Source organism: Mastigoproctus giganteus, chromosome 5, assembly GCF_048544385.1.
Source record: "Mastigoproctus giganteus isolate SK-2022 chromosome 5, ASM4854438v1, whole genome shotgun sequence".
Classification (NCBI taxonomy): domain Eukaryota; kingdom Metazoa; phylum Arthropoda; class Arachnida; order Uropygi; family Thelyphonidae; genus Mastigoproctus; species Mastigoproctus giganteus.
This window is the reverse complement of record NC_143579.1, coordinates 184,505,629-184,521,768: the sequence shown is the minus strand read 5'-3', so window position 1 is coordinate 184,521,768 and position 16,140 is coordinate 184,505,629. Positions and strand designations below refer to the sequence as shown.

Sequence of the window (16,140 nt, the reverse complement as noted above, 5' to 3'; positions counted from 1 at the left end):
TGTGTGATAAGAAAACTAGATACTGCAAATACGATACTCCAATTTCAATAAAACAGCAACTTCATCCATTTATAGCAGAGATTTATAAATAAAATAACACAATATTTGTGTTCTTTACCTTGAAAACAAATAGCAAAAATTTATAAAAGGTTGTATGAATTAATAAATAAATATTTAATTAATATTTATATTTAAAAGTAATTTATTTATTTTTATAAATATATATAATTCTTACCCAAACATTCTTCCATATTTCTGGTACAATTCGAGTTGTTTTAGATGAAAAATCTGAAAGGACGAATGAATAACAATTACCTGTAATTAAAATGAAATTCTCAGTATGCAGAAAAATCTCAAAAGAAGAAATGTTGTTAATGAATCCCCAAGTAGTGGATTAATTCAGCATCAGTTAGGAATAGAATAGGCAAAAGGTCAGTAGCCAAATGTAAAATAATATGCAAAACGTTGGTTGTTTTATTTACTGATTTCGGTTATTCTACTGTATAGGAGGGAAAAAGACCCCCGATACTAGGACCCCTAGGTTACTCACTCTATGAAAAATAATTTTATAATCATCTTGGTTTTAACATACCGTTTTTCTCGCTTGAATTGTTTCACTATAAAATCATTTCTCAAGAAAAAAATGTAAGGTTTCCAACTGAGTAAGCTTCGAATTAGCCTCCTAGTGCCGAGACCAACTATTCTTGGGGCATTGCGTGTTGAACAGCTGAAATTCAAAACCTGTAATTTGTGGACTTCTTGACAGTTCAAATTAAAATGATTTCTCGGACACCTTTTAACTTCTGCTGCTGACATTTCAGTCGGCTGAAAAGCCTATGGATGGAAAAGTTAATGAAATGAAAAGGAAATAAATGTTTCAATCCAATCTATTACTACAATCAGCTTTTAATTTGAATTAGATTTATCCATCTAGATGGCTGTCTTCCGAGTACAGAAATGCCAACAGCATTGAAACTATCGCCTAAAAGGTTTTTTATTTATTATTTTTTTTTAACTTGAACATTAAAAATTGTAATTGGTGAAAAATTCCAATTTCGTCGTTTCAGAAATACAAGAACGGACTGCCAGTTGAGCACAGCAAGTCATCGGAAGCATGGTTGTTTGTTTGTTATTTGGTTTTTAGGAGCATTAGCAACTAAGGCTATACTGCTCCGGGGATGGTGGTCATTCCCTGACCTTTCCGCATCCTCCGTATTTGGTGGTGACGGACTCGAACCCCGGTGTAATCAAGAAGCGTGTGCTACGCACTGCTGCTCCTTCCCACCTGGCTATGGAGGCGGTCCTGAAGCATGGTGGACTTCCTTGAATGCGATGATATAATCAGTGTATTGAACGGACCTAGTGTACAGGGTATTCTTTCAGTGTAATTACATAAATGATCAAATCTTACGTATTTAAGTTTTAAAAAATAAAAGTACTTTACCTTGCCAAATAACTCTGGAAATGTTCCCAAAATTGGATAAGGCTTCAGACACGGAATACCTCTTGATTGCCAATAGTTGTGTGTCCTGGTGAGATAACTGAAATAAAATACAATATATAAGAACCTTCATTTATCTCACTTCACGTCTAATTTTTTTAAAAATTACGGAGGGAAAAGGGCCCTTTCCCTCTCTCTCTGGCTTTGAACTGATTTGGATCGGAAAGACTTGGTTTTAGGAGAAGTGGTATGTGAGGAAACTTTTACAGGAATTCCTACGGAAGTTGTAATTTTTAGGAGCAAATTCAGAATGCCTGAGATGTAATATTTCAATAATGTTTCCCATTTTTAATGATCCTACCATTTTCAGTGAGCAGCAGCATTTTTGAATTAAAAATGGCGAAAGCTTACTTACTTATAATTACTTATTTATATTTCATCATCTTAAGTTGTAAATTTTAAATTAAAAACTCCATAATTTTAATTATAAAAATGTTCAATTGGAAGGTCTGATTAGTATATTTCGTTTGGCAGCAGAACGATTTTATTAATCTTGCTGTGTGGTAAAAGCTAGGTCACATCAAATACAGGAACGTATTCTTTAAAATCACCCATCGCATCTCTCTCTCTCTCTCTCACAAACACCCCACCACTTTATAATCCAGAGATATTGAGAAAGCAATTTGGGAATTGGGATCTACGATGGCATATGTCATTAAAAATCCATCCAAACGAGGGCGACATTATTTCTTACTTTAGAGCCAGATTTCTTGGAATTGGGTTAGATAATAAGCTAGCTGGGATATACTAATTACTACTGCACACGCAAGATTTCCCCACTCGCGATAATCTTTGGTAGATCCGCCACGCGAGTATATGTTCCCTTCTCAGACTAAAGTAGAGGGAAAAACAACAAGCAGTTCACTCATTGGGCTTCTCACTCGGTACTAACGCTCTGAAAGAGAAGGCTTGTGAGTGGCCGTAAGCTGCCTGCTCTTTTCCTCTCTTTTTAATTCGGATACCAACCGCTAAGTAAACTTTACGAGGATCAATTCCATTCTCAAAGCAATCAATTTTACACCTGTCTTGGATTGCATCACGGAGCACGAGATACAAGGAACATCCTCAACATCTACCAGCTGTTCTACAGAAATCTGGGATTGTATTTGTTTCCAAACTGTGAACACAGACTTCCTTCATGTATTCAGGTCCTTTTGCACAGCAATAGAACAAAAAAAACTTAACTTTTTTTTTTACTTTTAAGCAAGCTGACCTGAAGGTCCGTTTTTCATAAAAGTCATCGGACAAAGACATAAAGGAGCAAAAGTCAGAAAAATCTTCCTATAAATTAAAAAAATTCTAACTCCCCGAACAGGTTCAAGACACATCTGACAGATTTATTCTCACAAAGGTTTTTCCTCCATTAGAACTATTCACACCACTCGTCAACTGTATGAAAAGTTATAATGGCGGACTGGGCAAAACTAAGCGATCTCTGTTATTCGATTGAATTTTTCCACGGGGTATTGTACTTGCTAATTATCCTTCTGCCAGAAGTTACGACGTCACTACTCACGCGATGCACTGTTTAGCTTAAGTTACGTGAGCCGTATTTTCAAGTCTATTATTGAAATGAAATTTTAATAGCACATATCTCGTTATAACTGATGAATTACAAAAAACTGCTTACAAATATACACAGAACTAGTATTCATTTCCATTTAAATCTTTCATTTGCTCATTAATCTTTTAATACACGCTATTACAGTAAACTCCCTAATCCGGTTATAGTTAATCCGGATAGAAATATGAAAAATTCTGTTCAGGGTTGAGTACTTTGAAAAACATGGGATTTAGGAATGCAGATGAGTCACTCTGACTGCGCAAAGAGAGTTGGACCATGCGAATGGGTTGTCAGGATTTGAAAAGTGGAATAAAAAGAGAACACGGTACTTTAACTATCATTAACAAGCTCAAAGTGATAGAACAACTTGAAAATTATGTTTTTGGAAAAGAAATTGCTAAAGAATTTGGTATTGTTTAATAGACTGCGTTAGATATTAAAAACCAAAATTAAAGTTTTCTTTAAAATTCGATGTGGGAAGTGATAAAAGCAGTGCATCAAAAACACTGACAATAAAAAAGCCAAAAGAAGCGTTGCTGGAAGAAGCTGTATTTAAGTAGTATCCATAGCAACGATCGAGTGGCGTTGGTGTGCGACGCCAGCGCCACCTGATAAATGTATTGTCTTTTTGTAGTTTTTAAATAAAAGACTTTACAGTGATATTTTTTTTATTTATTTTCAACAGCACCACGTATATTTTATTTATTATATTTTCCATTTATTTGTGTTCTAAGTATTTGTTCATCTTTGAAGGCTATCTTTTGCTTCACTAATCCGGATTATCGCTTAATCCAGATGACCTGTCCTCCAATTAATCCGGAATACAGAGGATTTACTGTATTTCCATAAATTTTCTCTCAAATAATTTTAATTCTTTCTACAACTGCAATCACTAAACTAATTCAATCGTAACCTTTTCCGCATATTTCAACTTCAAAAGTAACTCAACATTTAACAATTCCATCTCTCTCTCTCTCTATCATTTGTCAATTATCTTTACAACTTCAACCAATCGAATACTAACTAAACGTTTCTTTATATTTCTCCTAATTTCTTCAACTTCACCCTTACCTTTGTCTTATAATCTACAAAGTATTCTTAAAATAATCTACAAAGTTGTATGTTATTTTGGAGTAGAATAATTTCCGATACAACACAGTTCAGAGGACTTTTGTTCTTTCTCTTTCAAGGTCTCTTGGTGCGGATTACTTCCAGGGAGTGAGGTGAAATCTCTATTTTTAGTTAAAATCTGGCATTGTAAGATGTAAAATCTTACAAGTATAATATTTTATAAAAAGTGAGATTAATATAAAGTAAAGCTTATGAAATAGCAAAATGGGACAGCAAAACATTACCAGTCACTAATATTACTAAGGCACTCGCTAGGGATTAAAATTAGACAAGGTTAAATTATAGAAAGGGAGCGGTAAGCTTGACAAAGGCAATAAGGGGTGAGCTCCCAGGATAACACCAAAACGACGGGAACGGTAGCAGCGACTACTGGCGAGTATGTGTGAACAATTAAGGCTCTGAAAGAACAAAGGGCAGTAGGCTGAATATTGTCGGACATTTCCTTGATCATGACACCTGGATATGGGACAGGTAGTAAATACGGGTCAAATGCACGGATTAGAACTAGGACTGGCGTCTGGCTGTCGGCGATGGCAAGTTTGGTAGATCGTGTGAAATAAATCCGCTGTTTAACCAGGGGTGGCGAAGATGATGGCGCACTTCAAAGGTACAGAGAACCTGGGAAAATTACGATTTATTAAAATAAGAGGTTGAATCGTACATTGTAGATACAGCTTGAGAAAAGTTAAAGGACGAATAGGACAGAATGAAAGTTGATAAAAAGAAGATTGGTTAAAGCTGAAAAATTAGGGCAGGTCTGACACATAGGGGCGGTACATAATTGAGATGAAAAGAGTGAGTGAACAGGGAGAGAGAGAGAGGCAGATCCCTGAGTTGAGTTATGTGGGTGTGTATGGAAATGAGTTAGGGGGAGACAAAGTTGAGATTCTTGTCGGCGTTTGGAAAAATGAGTTAGTAACATGGACAGTTGAGTGTTTGGTCGTAGTAGAAAATTATGGAGTGTAAGGAGAATAAGCCTGTCCGTCATTGGAAGGCAAGAACAGTGGCCGTATGCTATAGTCTAATCCACATCGGAAGGAAGGCAAGGGTAGTGACCCGAATGCAACGAGCGCTGGGAAATATTTCTTTATGGGGGCTAGGATTGATTTTTATCTTTAACAATTACAATACGCAATCTGGCCCGCCAATTGTTGGAACGGCAGTTTTGTTTCGAGCTCTAGGATTTATTATCTTTACAAATCTCTATCCCTCCTCGGAACCTTCATTAGGCCGATGCTTAAGAAATTTATTTTTTTCTAACCTTTCTTGAAGCAAAGGGGGGTTTCCTCGCTACCCTTCCAAGACCCACAAGCTATCCACTGCGCAGTTAATCAGTACCCCTTCTTACTCACTCCTTTGTCATCAAGGTTTTGTATCAGAAGATCCAAGTTGGAGGAAAAGCTAATTTTCTCTTATTGTTATCATCTCCCCGTGCTAGAATAGTTCCCATGACTTATATAATATCACATATGAAGCTCATGATAAAACAAACTAGATTTATTTACTTGTTTATACAAGATATTTACACACACTATATAATTCATAATATCCAATTTCTTACAATCCACTAATTATTAATATACAAGGGGTAATTCCATTAAGTTTCACCTTCATCCTATATACACTAGAGAGGAATGTTCCACTGAATTTCTACAGAATAAATATTATACACTGTTATTACCAGTTATACATTCCATGAACTTGACCTTTTTCAGGTTTAACAACTTTCCTTATTTTTCAGATACTTCTAATCACAGATGAGTAACACTCACACACTTTCTATCTCTCTTTCTCCGTAGTTAGTGACTCTAATTTCTATCCCTTACAATATAGTGTTCATCTGGTTTTAGTTCTTTACTGACTGTCCTCTCCGTTACCTTTTCTTTCGTTTATTTCTTTATAACACCATTTCTGTTAATAAATATTCTACATAAACTTACTTGCTTTCCTTTTCTACCACCTGGATGAGTTCTCTTTCTTTTGCTTCTTCCGCTATTTCCTCGCTGGGCTTGGCCACCGCAGATTCGCTAGATGTGCTCCCGGCTCGACCTCAGGCGTTCCTACCGCGCACAGGATCTTTCTCCAGGACTGTTGCTTTTAGCCCTCAGTGGATAACTCGAACGACCTTCCTTACTCTGACCATTCTGCCTTTTGCTATTATTTTCCCCACTATACTATCATTTTTCGGAACTTTCTATATGCGTTTCCCGCACTCCCAAAAATATATCTTTCCTCCACTCTCACGCCTCTCCCCGGAATTTTCTCCGGATCTCTTCTTCTAGGTTTCGGGACTCTGACTTTTGGGCTCTCGCTCCGTCTTCTTCCTGCATCCGATTTTTGTTTCCAACTCGCCCTTATTTTTCGTCCAATCATTACTTATCTTTCCCTCTTCATCTTTAATTTTATTTGCTCATTTTTTTCCACATCGTCCCGACCCGCGTCTGGTAGGTCGAGCTCCCTTCTTTGTGTCGAGAACATCCGGGCGCTAAGCAATTTCAAGAACTATCCTTGGGATGACCATTTCACTTTACCTCTTCCGTCACGCTTCCTTACGAGATGCCGCCTGTGAAATTATTGAGAGTGCCTCCCGTGTCGGCCTGTTTGTACTTTTTTTACAGCTCGAACACGGTGAACTCTCTGGGTCTTCCCTTTGGATGGAGTCCGAAACCATTCTAGGGGTGTGGGCGTTCTTTTGTCCCCTGCTACCGTAAGTTTGCCCTAGCCCTTTTTCTGTACACACGAACTGCGTCAAACTGGCCTACCCATTGTATCACAGTCCGGTCAGCATCCCTCCTGCTGCTAAGCTAATCTCTCCCTTTTGAAAAGTACACAGCACAAGCAAATCTGCTGAGTGCTTGTCTGTTTCTAACTTAGATATTTATCAAAATTTGGTTTTTTATAAACTCCTCAAAATATATGTAAGAATAGTTCTTACATCTTAATTTAATAAGAAGTTCTTAATAGGTGGAGCGGAGAAGCGACGGTGGACCCTCTGAGCTATCTCCTTGTGGATGAGCTGTAAAAAGTGGAGTAGAGGAGTTAGTGTGAGATGCCCGTTGAGTTTTCTTTTTGTGAATAAGTTTTAATAAGGTAGAGAGAGAAGGATCGAAAATGCGGAATTAGTAGCTCGATGATAAAGAAGGAAGCAGCGAATGGAAAGTGGCCTGTATAAGGTGGAGAAAGGCTGCAGAAGGAAAGATAGCAGTCCCCGATACGACGGAGTATGATCGTACCGCTAAGTCCCAGTCCAGTCCAGATAGAACAGTAAGATCAGCAGAGTACCAGAATTGTCACCCCGCACGAATATTCCGCTAGAAGTCCGGAGATGAATGCCTTTGACATATGATGATGCCGGTCCCAACAAGGAGCTGAAGCCCCCAAAACAGAGGAGCTCGATTCGAAGAATTAAGTAAGTGCCTAGCATATAGTATTCTCATTTACCCCTAAAGGACTGTAGGAACCTTAATAGCAGATTAGTGGAAGTTTAAAAGGATACTGTGAGGTATATATGTACAAATTATACACATAAAGCAAAGATAAGTTAGATAATAATTGTAATTTGACAGGTATAACTAAGTAAATTGAGAAAATACGGGTGTTTAATGATAGTAATGACTGATTATTGTATAACTAGACATATGTAGGAAGGCAAAGGAGAGAAATTGGATATGTTATCAAGTTATTGTCTGACATATATGTTTTGGAAGGGAAGGGTAAGGAAACACAGAGTAAGAGATAGACTTCTAAAGGTAGCTGGGACAAGCATTAGTCCAGAAATTCATATCAAATGTATGATTTATCCTAATTAGAGAAGTTTGTGATATTATAATCCCCGAGACAAAAAGGGGCACTAAATAAATCAGAAGAGCGAAATTCCTAAATCAGTTACAGGGTAAGAATTTGATTTACATAGGTTGTATAAAAGGGATGTTAACTAAACCTCTAAAGAAGAAGAACTATAGCAATTTTCTGTAATGATATTGATTGTGTTGTATAGAAGGGGATAACCTTGCTAGAGTAAACCAATGTACGTAATTGCATGTATATAACTGATACTTCGTAGGAAAAATTGAATAATAATAGTATGTGCCTGAGAGTTGATAATTTTCATGTTGTATATGTAAGTGTAAATAAACTGTTATGTTATATGTTAATGTGTGTGTGTTGTTTGTCATTCTTGAACACTCAGCCTTTCCGAAGGGAATTATAAATAATTGAGAAGTTCCCTTGATTCGGGAATTCTCCTGTGAAGAAATCTCAGATGCGTAAGTGGGGGTAATAAGATAAAGTGGACAAACACACATAAGGGAACAAAACAAAATAAGAATAGAAACAAGGAATATTAAAGTAATATTAAATATTTACCCTTCTTAAAAAATCAACCCCCCACACCATATAGTTCTTCCAGTACTTTCTTATTTTGGGAACAGTTGGCTGTTAGTACTAAAGGAAATTGCCACTGCAGTAGTAGTGAGGAGCACTGACTGTCTTGGCTTGTTACCCATCTTCCAGATCAACTTCTAGCAAAGGAAGATGCCCGACGACAGATAAGCTAAACTTTCCCTAATAACGTTACTGCTTGAGGAGTAACTGGACAAGAAGTACCATTTTACTTTACTCTTTTCGATACTTTCTCTGCTAACATTGAGACTTCTCTCTTTAACACAGTTCTGGGAACTCTCCTAGAAGTGAACCCAGAACTACAACAGCAACCACTCCGAACAGCAACAGCAACACTCAACTTTTAGTGCGAAAACTTTATTTCCTCCTCATTCACTTATCTCCACCTATCTCATTTAAACCTGACCCAATCACGGTGTTACTCTTTAAACTCGCTCTTCTCATACGTCCATAACTCCCATCCTGTTTTTCCCAAACAACGGAACTCTTTCATCTTTATCGGCACATCTCTTGCTGACCATACCTTTGAACTTCTCCATACAGACGTCCTTTCTCAAAATGCATAAAGTGTCGCGTCCACAAGTTGTAATAGAAGGATTAAACTATTGTCCAGAACTTAATTTTAACCTACTACTGCACCATACCATTGTTCACCATATTCCTCAAATGCCCTACTTCCATGCCTACTCCCACTAATCGAAATATTTTCGTAATGATTTTCTTTATTCCTGAAATGCTTCACTTCCACCAACCATTCTTTCTAAGAGAAGTATATTTGTCAGACTGTCTTACAAGTCAGTCTCAGAACTAACTATTACACACTAAAAGTACTTACAAGTACGAAGCAACCAAGGCCAACAGCGGCACCACGTATAAAAACCAACCAGGAACGCCAATCTCGAATATTTCCATCGTGCACATTGACACAAACTCCGAGCGTGAGGAAATTTATCGAAGTGCTGTCAACAGCGACAGGAATTCACTGAAAACACAGAAGACGCTTAATGAGCCTTTATCTGGGACAGCTGCGGCATCTCATCTGCAGACGCAATACATGCGCTGTTGGCGATAGTTGGAAGTACATGACGCACCATAACTGCACGTGACAACATCCTTTCCAAGCTCGCGTTGCATAACCGTGGGATAGCGCAGTAACACCGAGTTTACGGACAACGCAATTGTTTTTCTTTAAGCAACACGTCCCAATCAAATAGTCCATTGAGGAATGCTGCAATGTTTTGTTCCGATAAGAATATCAGAATGAAATACCCTACAGATACTAACAGTTCACAGGCTCCCTCCCCTGCCATATTTTGCAGCTATTTCCTGCGAAAACAAGTATGAATCATAAAAATCGTATGCGCAAACTTTGTGAGCGACTGTGTTAATCTTCTTTATTATCCCCTTACTAGAGGATTTTGTGGATTCTCTACCATGCAGGTAGAGAATTATGTACGTGCACGAAGTCAGTTGCAGTAACAACCTGTGCGCGTTTAGCAGCTATAGAAAATAATTTTAAACTTCTCTGACATTACATGTCCCGGAATACATAAGCAGAGAAGGATTAGATTAGAGCGAGGCAATTTAGGTCATGAAGCTCTTGGTCACGCGTTTTAAATGCCGTTTGTTGGTGGGATGAAAAATCCTTCACCTTCGCACTGAAACAGTCAACTGAGTCAAGGTCGAAAAGTCTCGAAATTCCTCACATTGTCAACGGGAACCGAATCCGGATTTATTGCTGAAGATTGCGAGAAATAATTCGAGGAATTATTTTTCAACCAAATACGTGTGGAAGTCCGGATAAGTTTAACTGCAGCTTCTTCGAAACTCGTTTGTTCAGCTTCGACTCGACATTTTTAGGGAGCGCAGAAATCGAGACGAGATGGATGTTTAGCAATTATGAGGACAATGATCGTGCACCATTCAACTATGTACCATGCATTCGTTAGCAGTTTAAAAGTTCCCTCCTCCTCTCCACTTGCAGAAATGCAACGCTTGAACCGCTCTTGATGGTATTGAGGAAATGTTTTACGATGTCTTTCAGTGCCATCAACGAAGTTTTCATCCAATTCCTACGCGTGGTCCAAAAAAAAAAAATTTTTTCGTAATCGCTGCACATGCGCAATAATGGAGCTGCGCGTGTTTCTCTGCATTTTATTGGATTAGTTTCTTTCTATAGTAAAAGATGTCGAATAGTTATGAGTTATGCTCGAGATGCAAACAAGCAAGCTTATGGTGAGGAATCCACTTGAAGGATAAGTGCACCAGGGTTCAGATACTTCCAGACAACAATCGCTTGGGGATAATCACCTGTTGTAGGCCAGTAGCAAATATGATATGTGTATGCGTTGCTTGGAAACCGTTTCCTGTTAGTGCTGCCATCTATGATTGTATGCCAAAACCTCGCTCAATTCGACCAAAATTAAGCTCACGAGCACTTATTGCATAGCTTTTACCTGTGTGATAAAGCGCTCGTGTTTACACTCATTGCTGTTACTGGTTGAAGAAGCAGCATTCTGTATTGAAGCTGATGGAGGAAATCTGTTAAAATATCTAACACCTGCTGCTCATTGGAAGTATTCGATCAAAAGACAAAATCTACAACTGTTTCAAGTATTCAGTGGCTTTTGTGAAATCTAGAAACGCGTTATCTTCAATTAATATCCTCCTCGGAGCTGTTTCTTCGTGAAGAGTGCGCCTGTTTGAATGACCCTTGTCTTTTTTGTTAAGCACTAGGCAATCGCTAATAGAATCTATGGCGATATGCGATGTCTCAGTGGAGAAGCAGTTAAAAATGATATTGCCTTTAAATAATGGAAAGATGACTGTTCGTGGACTCTTCTAATGGTGTATCTCTTGCCGAATGCTCTCGAGCAAAAGGAAATAAGAATTAAAACAATTTTCAAGGAAGAATGAACTTTATTAGGTGCTGTCATCTATATGTAAAGTGCTATTGTCTTCATCATAGCTGTCCGTCCGCATAAAGTACGTCTACTTGCAATGAGTGGACATTTAATAAATTTTATATTTGGCTCTTTCATAAAAAAATTGATCGATCCGAAATTTCGTTAAAATCGGTTCAATAAAAATCCGGCTATTATTATTTCTTCTTTTTTTATCCGTCCGCATGGAATAAGTCTACTCTCAGTGGATGAATTTTCCTAAAATGTTTTATTTGGCTGGTTTGCTACGATTTACTGCACTTTCACTAATTTCATTAAAACCGAACTAAAAGAAAATCCCCCAATATCTCTCTTTTTTTACCCCCTCTCTTCACACACACAGGCTATCCATATATCGTATATTATACTGAAGCACTCGATATTATTTCACAGAATATACGCAGTTTACGATATCGGATACCTCGTGGCTTAGCTGGAACCGGCACTCATTCTGAAACAACTGAACTCGTTTCACAAGTCCTGCTGTAGAATTCCTTTTAAACCTCTGTAAATGCCTTTGACAAAAGGAACTGAATGCATTGCTTATCTGGAGAAACCGGAGGAGAAAACATACCCTGAATTAATGATTCGTGGCAGGCAGTTCGATAGTAGGATTAAGAAAACAGAGAAAGATGCGACTGATCTGAAGAAAGAAAGCTCAGCGCGTTAGAGAGGGGCAGTGCGTTTTTAGGCGGAACATGGAAAGAGTACCGACATACGGCTTCGAATCTTAATCCAGATGGCTGACAGGATTTTATGGTAACTACAAAACTACAAGGACCAAAAAACCAACTGAAAAACGGTTATCTGTGGGAAACTGGGATAGCTCTAAAGGATTTCTAGGGTCAAATCGTTTGATATACTCTATTGTTGATTGTGCGTGGGGATGCAGAAATTACCCTCCCCCAGGCACCAGAAGAACCATTGTTCGGCCTGATAATGGATGTATAGAGAGCGAGTGGAGGAGTGCGTTTGATTGGTGCGTCATATTCAGCTTTAAGTACAAAGGAATGCAGGCCGCCGTAGCCTAGTGGTCAGGCGCGCGGGTGCATAAGTACACGTGCCTTGCGTAACTGGGGTTCAAGCTCGTGGCTACTGAATACGGTGCTATTTCTTGTAATCTGTCTAGCTTGTGAACTTCTCTGACCGTTTGGTTGTCCCGGAGTATAAACAGAAAATTCATTTATTATATTTTAATTTTAAAGATACAACCAAATGTAATAACAAACGCAAAACATGAGAACTGTCAGTTGTTCTTGTAGATGGGTTTTAGGAGCATCAGCGACTAAGGTCATATTGTTTCGTGTCTATTGCCTGTAAATTACGTGTGTTCTAAGGTCGATTTTCTGTTTTCTGGATGAAAAACCATGATAGACCGACTAACTCAGAGATGTTGCGAAAAAAGCCCATAATCTTTCTTTACGTCATCGCTGGGACTCAAACTCGGGTCTTTTCTATCCGGTGTGGAGAGGACGGCGATTCTTCCAACTGTGCTGCTCACGAGGGCGTAAATATCAGATTATTATCCCTAAGCAGTTGAAATATCGAGTGATGATGGAGTGTTTTCAGGAAAAATAGAAAGAGAGATCTGCAATTGATTCTAAGAAATATCAAAATCCAAGCAGGGTCAAAGAACAAATTAATTTCTAACTTCGTATATTTCGCGAACGCCGATAAAGCTTCAAATAATTCCAAGTGCACTGAGTAAAGTTTCTCAAAAGTGATTCAAAGAAGTTAAGACTGATAAAGGCAGTGATACTTGCAAGAGTGGGGGGTTGTGACTTTCTGGATATGCAGCCTAATCAAAAATAATTTCCATCCCATTTGGGGGCGAATTTAATAATACTTTATGTTACTCCACGTGTTTCTTTTAGAACGCATATAACTTTCAAAAGTATTTAGATTATTAACGCCTTCCTTCACACATTTTGAATTATGGCATTGATAAGTTCTTAAACTGGAAAAGAAAAATCTATATTTTATCTAAAAAGAAAAAAAATCAAAGATTGCCTTCTCTCCAATTATTTCCGATTAAGAGATTTTGAAGAAGAATTATCTCTAGGTGGGTACATTAAAAAGGTAACACCCAGTTGTCTTCTGTATACGATCAGCAAGTGTGATCAATAACCTCCATATTTTGTGCTTATCATCACCTGTGGCAATAACAGTTTAGTTTTCGTTGTAAGAAATTCGAAAATATGTGTAACACACAGAAAACAAAAATAAATCGATTTAAAACATTTCCATAATTTACTTCACATATTCACCAATTATCACGCTCGTTCTTTCCAATTGTGACAATAGTACTAGCCCTTTTTAAACTGAACCCGATCGGATTCTCACACATTTTTTTTTTTTTTTTTTCAATGTCCTGCCGATTGATTCAAAAATAATTATATAAGTCGGTCCCGGGCAAATGGGAGTCTATATGGGGGTCTTTCCAAGACAGCCCCCGTGGGTAGCACAGTTGGTAAATCGCCGTCCACCAACACCGGGTGGAAAAGACTTCAGTTCCAATTCGCCGATGAAGTGGGGAATTTTTATGGTCTTTTTTCACAACTTCGCTGGGTGATTCTTCTCAGGATGGGGTAACGTGGTTTTTATCCCGGAACCACAGGTTTTTCGTCCAGCAAATAGAAAATCGACCAAACAACACGCACAATTTACAGACAGTATACACTGAGCAATACGGCCTTAGTCGCTGATATTCCTAAAATCCTAAACTTTCCCAGGACACTCTGGTTTTTCATCCAGTAAAACATGCAAACAGATATTAGAATACAATTTACAGAATCGATGGATTTGAATGGCTTTTACTGAAACTTGGTCAAGCATAATAAAAATTTAATTCCTTTAGATAATCTCTTTAGATAATTAAGAATTGTCTTTGATTATTCTTCAAAATATTTGAAACGCATAAAATATCTTAAGAGTAACACCTCGAAAAAGTCTCATCCCAAACTGTATGACGAAACTCACTGAAGAGGAATTCGCACTGCCATGACGTGATTCAAAGTGAACTAACGTAGCTCCATGAAAGATAACCTCGCATGCGATGAAAAAAAATACTGAGCTTCGCTTTCTGACAAAGGGAAGTTTAATAAGCTTCGCCCACTTTGCTGAAGGGTGTACGTTATGACGTACATCCTCCGTAGGGTTCATAATCATCGTTCATTTGGAAAGTGCGTGTGGCAAATTACAAAGACTACGTCACATTTGGAGTGTGCGCAAGTGCAATTATATCCGCCGTACTTAAGTGTAGTTAACTGCTTTGGCAGAATTTCAAGTTGAGTTTGTTATTCGACCAATTAGCCCATAATTTGCGGATAACCTTTGCCACAGTTCTAGAGGAAAACAGCATCCCTCCCAACAGTACTGAGGCTGTAGAGCAGGAAACGCAATATTACTTTTGCAAAAATCATCCACGTTAATAATTACGTAATGTTATCGAACAACGCTCCAAGAATGTACCAAAGAAGCATTTAACAAAACCTCACCATGTTATGTTCACCACGTGTAGGGTAGTCTTATGGTCTTCTCTTCCTCGGTTAAAAACTCGTTAGATTTCCGCACCAATACTCTTGTGTTGGTTCCCTTCCCCTTTTAGGAGGTGGGGAAGAATGGTGGACAGGAGATTACTTACAAAGCACGGAAGAATATTTTAAATGTCCTGAAATTTTTAAAATGATCATATATGATGTTACAAATTTATCGCATGGTTTCTATACGGGGAGGGGAGGGAAACATATGGAATCGTAATTGGTATTGAAGGCGTCCCAGGTACCAACTTTTCCTTCGAGTGGTGTCCAAATGTCTGGGAAAAAAAACAAACTGCTGAACGTCAAATCTTTTTGAAAGACCGAAATATAAATTCCAGGAAAATTCGTCCACCTCAGTGGATGGATTTCCTTGAAATTCTCAAATTGCTACATGCGGACAGACAGACACAGTTGAAGACAATAAGAGTGTAGAACAGCGAAAGAGAAGTATACAGAATTGCAAAGGCATGACAAGAAAATAAATGAATCATCGTTTACAAGCCATCCACGAGCATCTTAGATAACAAACATACATTACACCGGTTTACAGTTTATCTGGGGTTTGAGTAAAAGCATGTGGCAGTTATTTATGCATGTTTACTGATTACTAAACCGAAGTCCGTTTGTTTCTATCACGTAAAGATTTTTCACACTTCATTACAAAATATTATCTAGGTATTATACGCAAATGCGTATATAACTATAATTTCTGCAATGGTTTACAACTTTTATACCCCTATATTCATAATCAATATCAGATAGTTGCCTCAAATACAACAGATTGTGCATGTTTAACCCATAACTACACACACTGCAAGGTAGCCGACCTTGACCCAGGAAGGTAGATGGCCCCCACCCCACTCTTCCGGCCCATCTGTGATTCCCAGAATTTTATTTTCCGAGTGGAGTCTGGGAGACTCCTGTGTGTAGTTACGGGTTAAACTTGTCTGAGCATGCACTCACTTGTTTGTACAGTCCACTCAACCACAGAGCCTACATAAGTAGCAATCCCTTATGCGGTCACAGTACTCTTGTAAAAACTGTCGTGAGCTGTCATTGTGT

General features: G+C 38.2%; 1 protein-coding gene across 1 annotated transcript in view; it reads right to left on the bottom strand.

Moving 5' to 3' along the window:
* LOC150085916 (cytochrome P450 3A8-like) overlaps nt 1-9,555 on the bottom strand; it is a 45,360-nt gene extending 35,805 nt beyond the window's left edge. The window contains exons 1-3 of the mRNA XM_090374297.1: nt 9,433-9,555; nt 1,445-1,541; nt 236-288 (exon numbers count right to left, since the gene is read on the bottom strand). Of these exons, the coding sequence (XP_090230423.1) occupies nt 236-288; nt 1,445-1,541; nt 9,433-9,518 (236 nt within the window). The 5' untranslated portion in view covers nt 9,519-9,555. The remainder of the gene's footprint in view (nt 1-235; nt 289-1,444; nt 1,542-9,432) is intronic.
* Nucleotides 9,556-16,140: the final 6,585 nt, after the last annotated feature.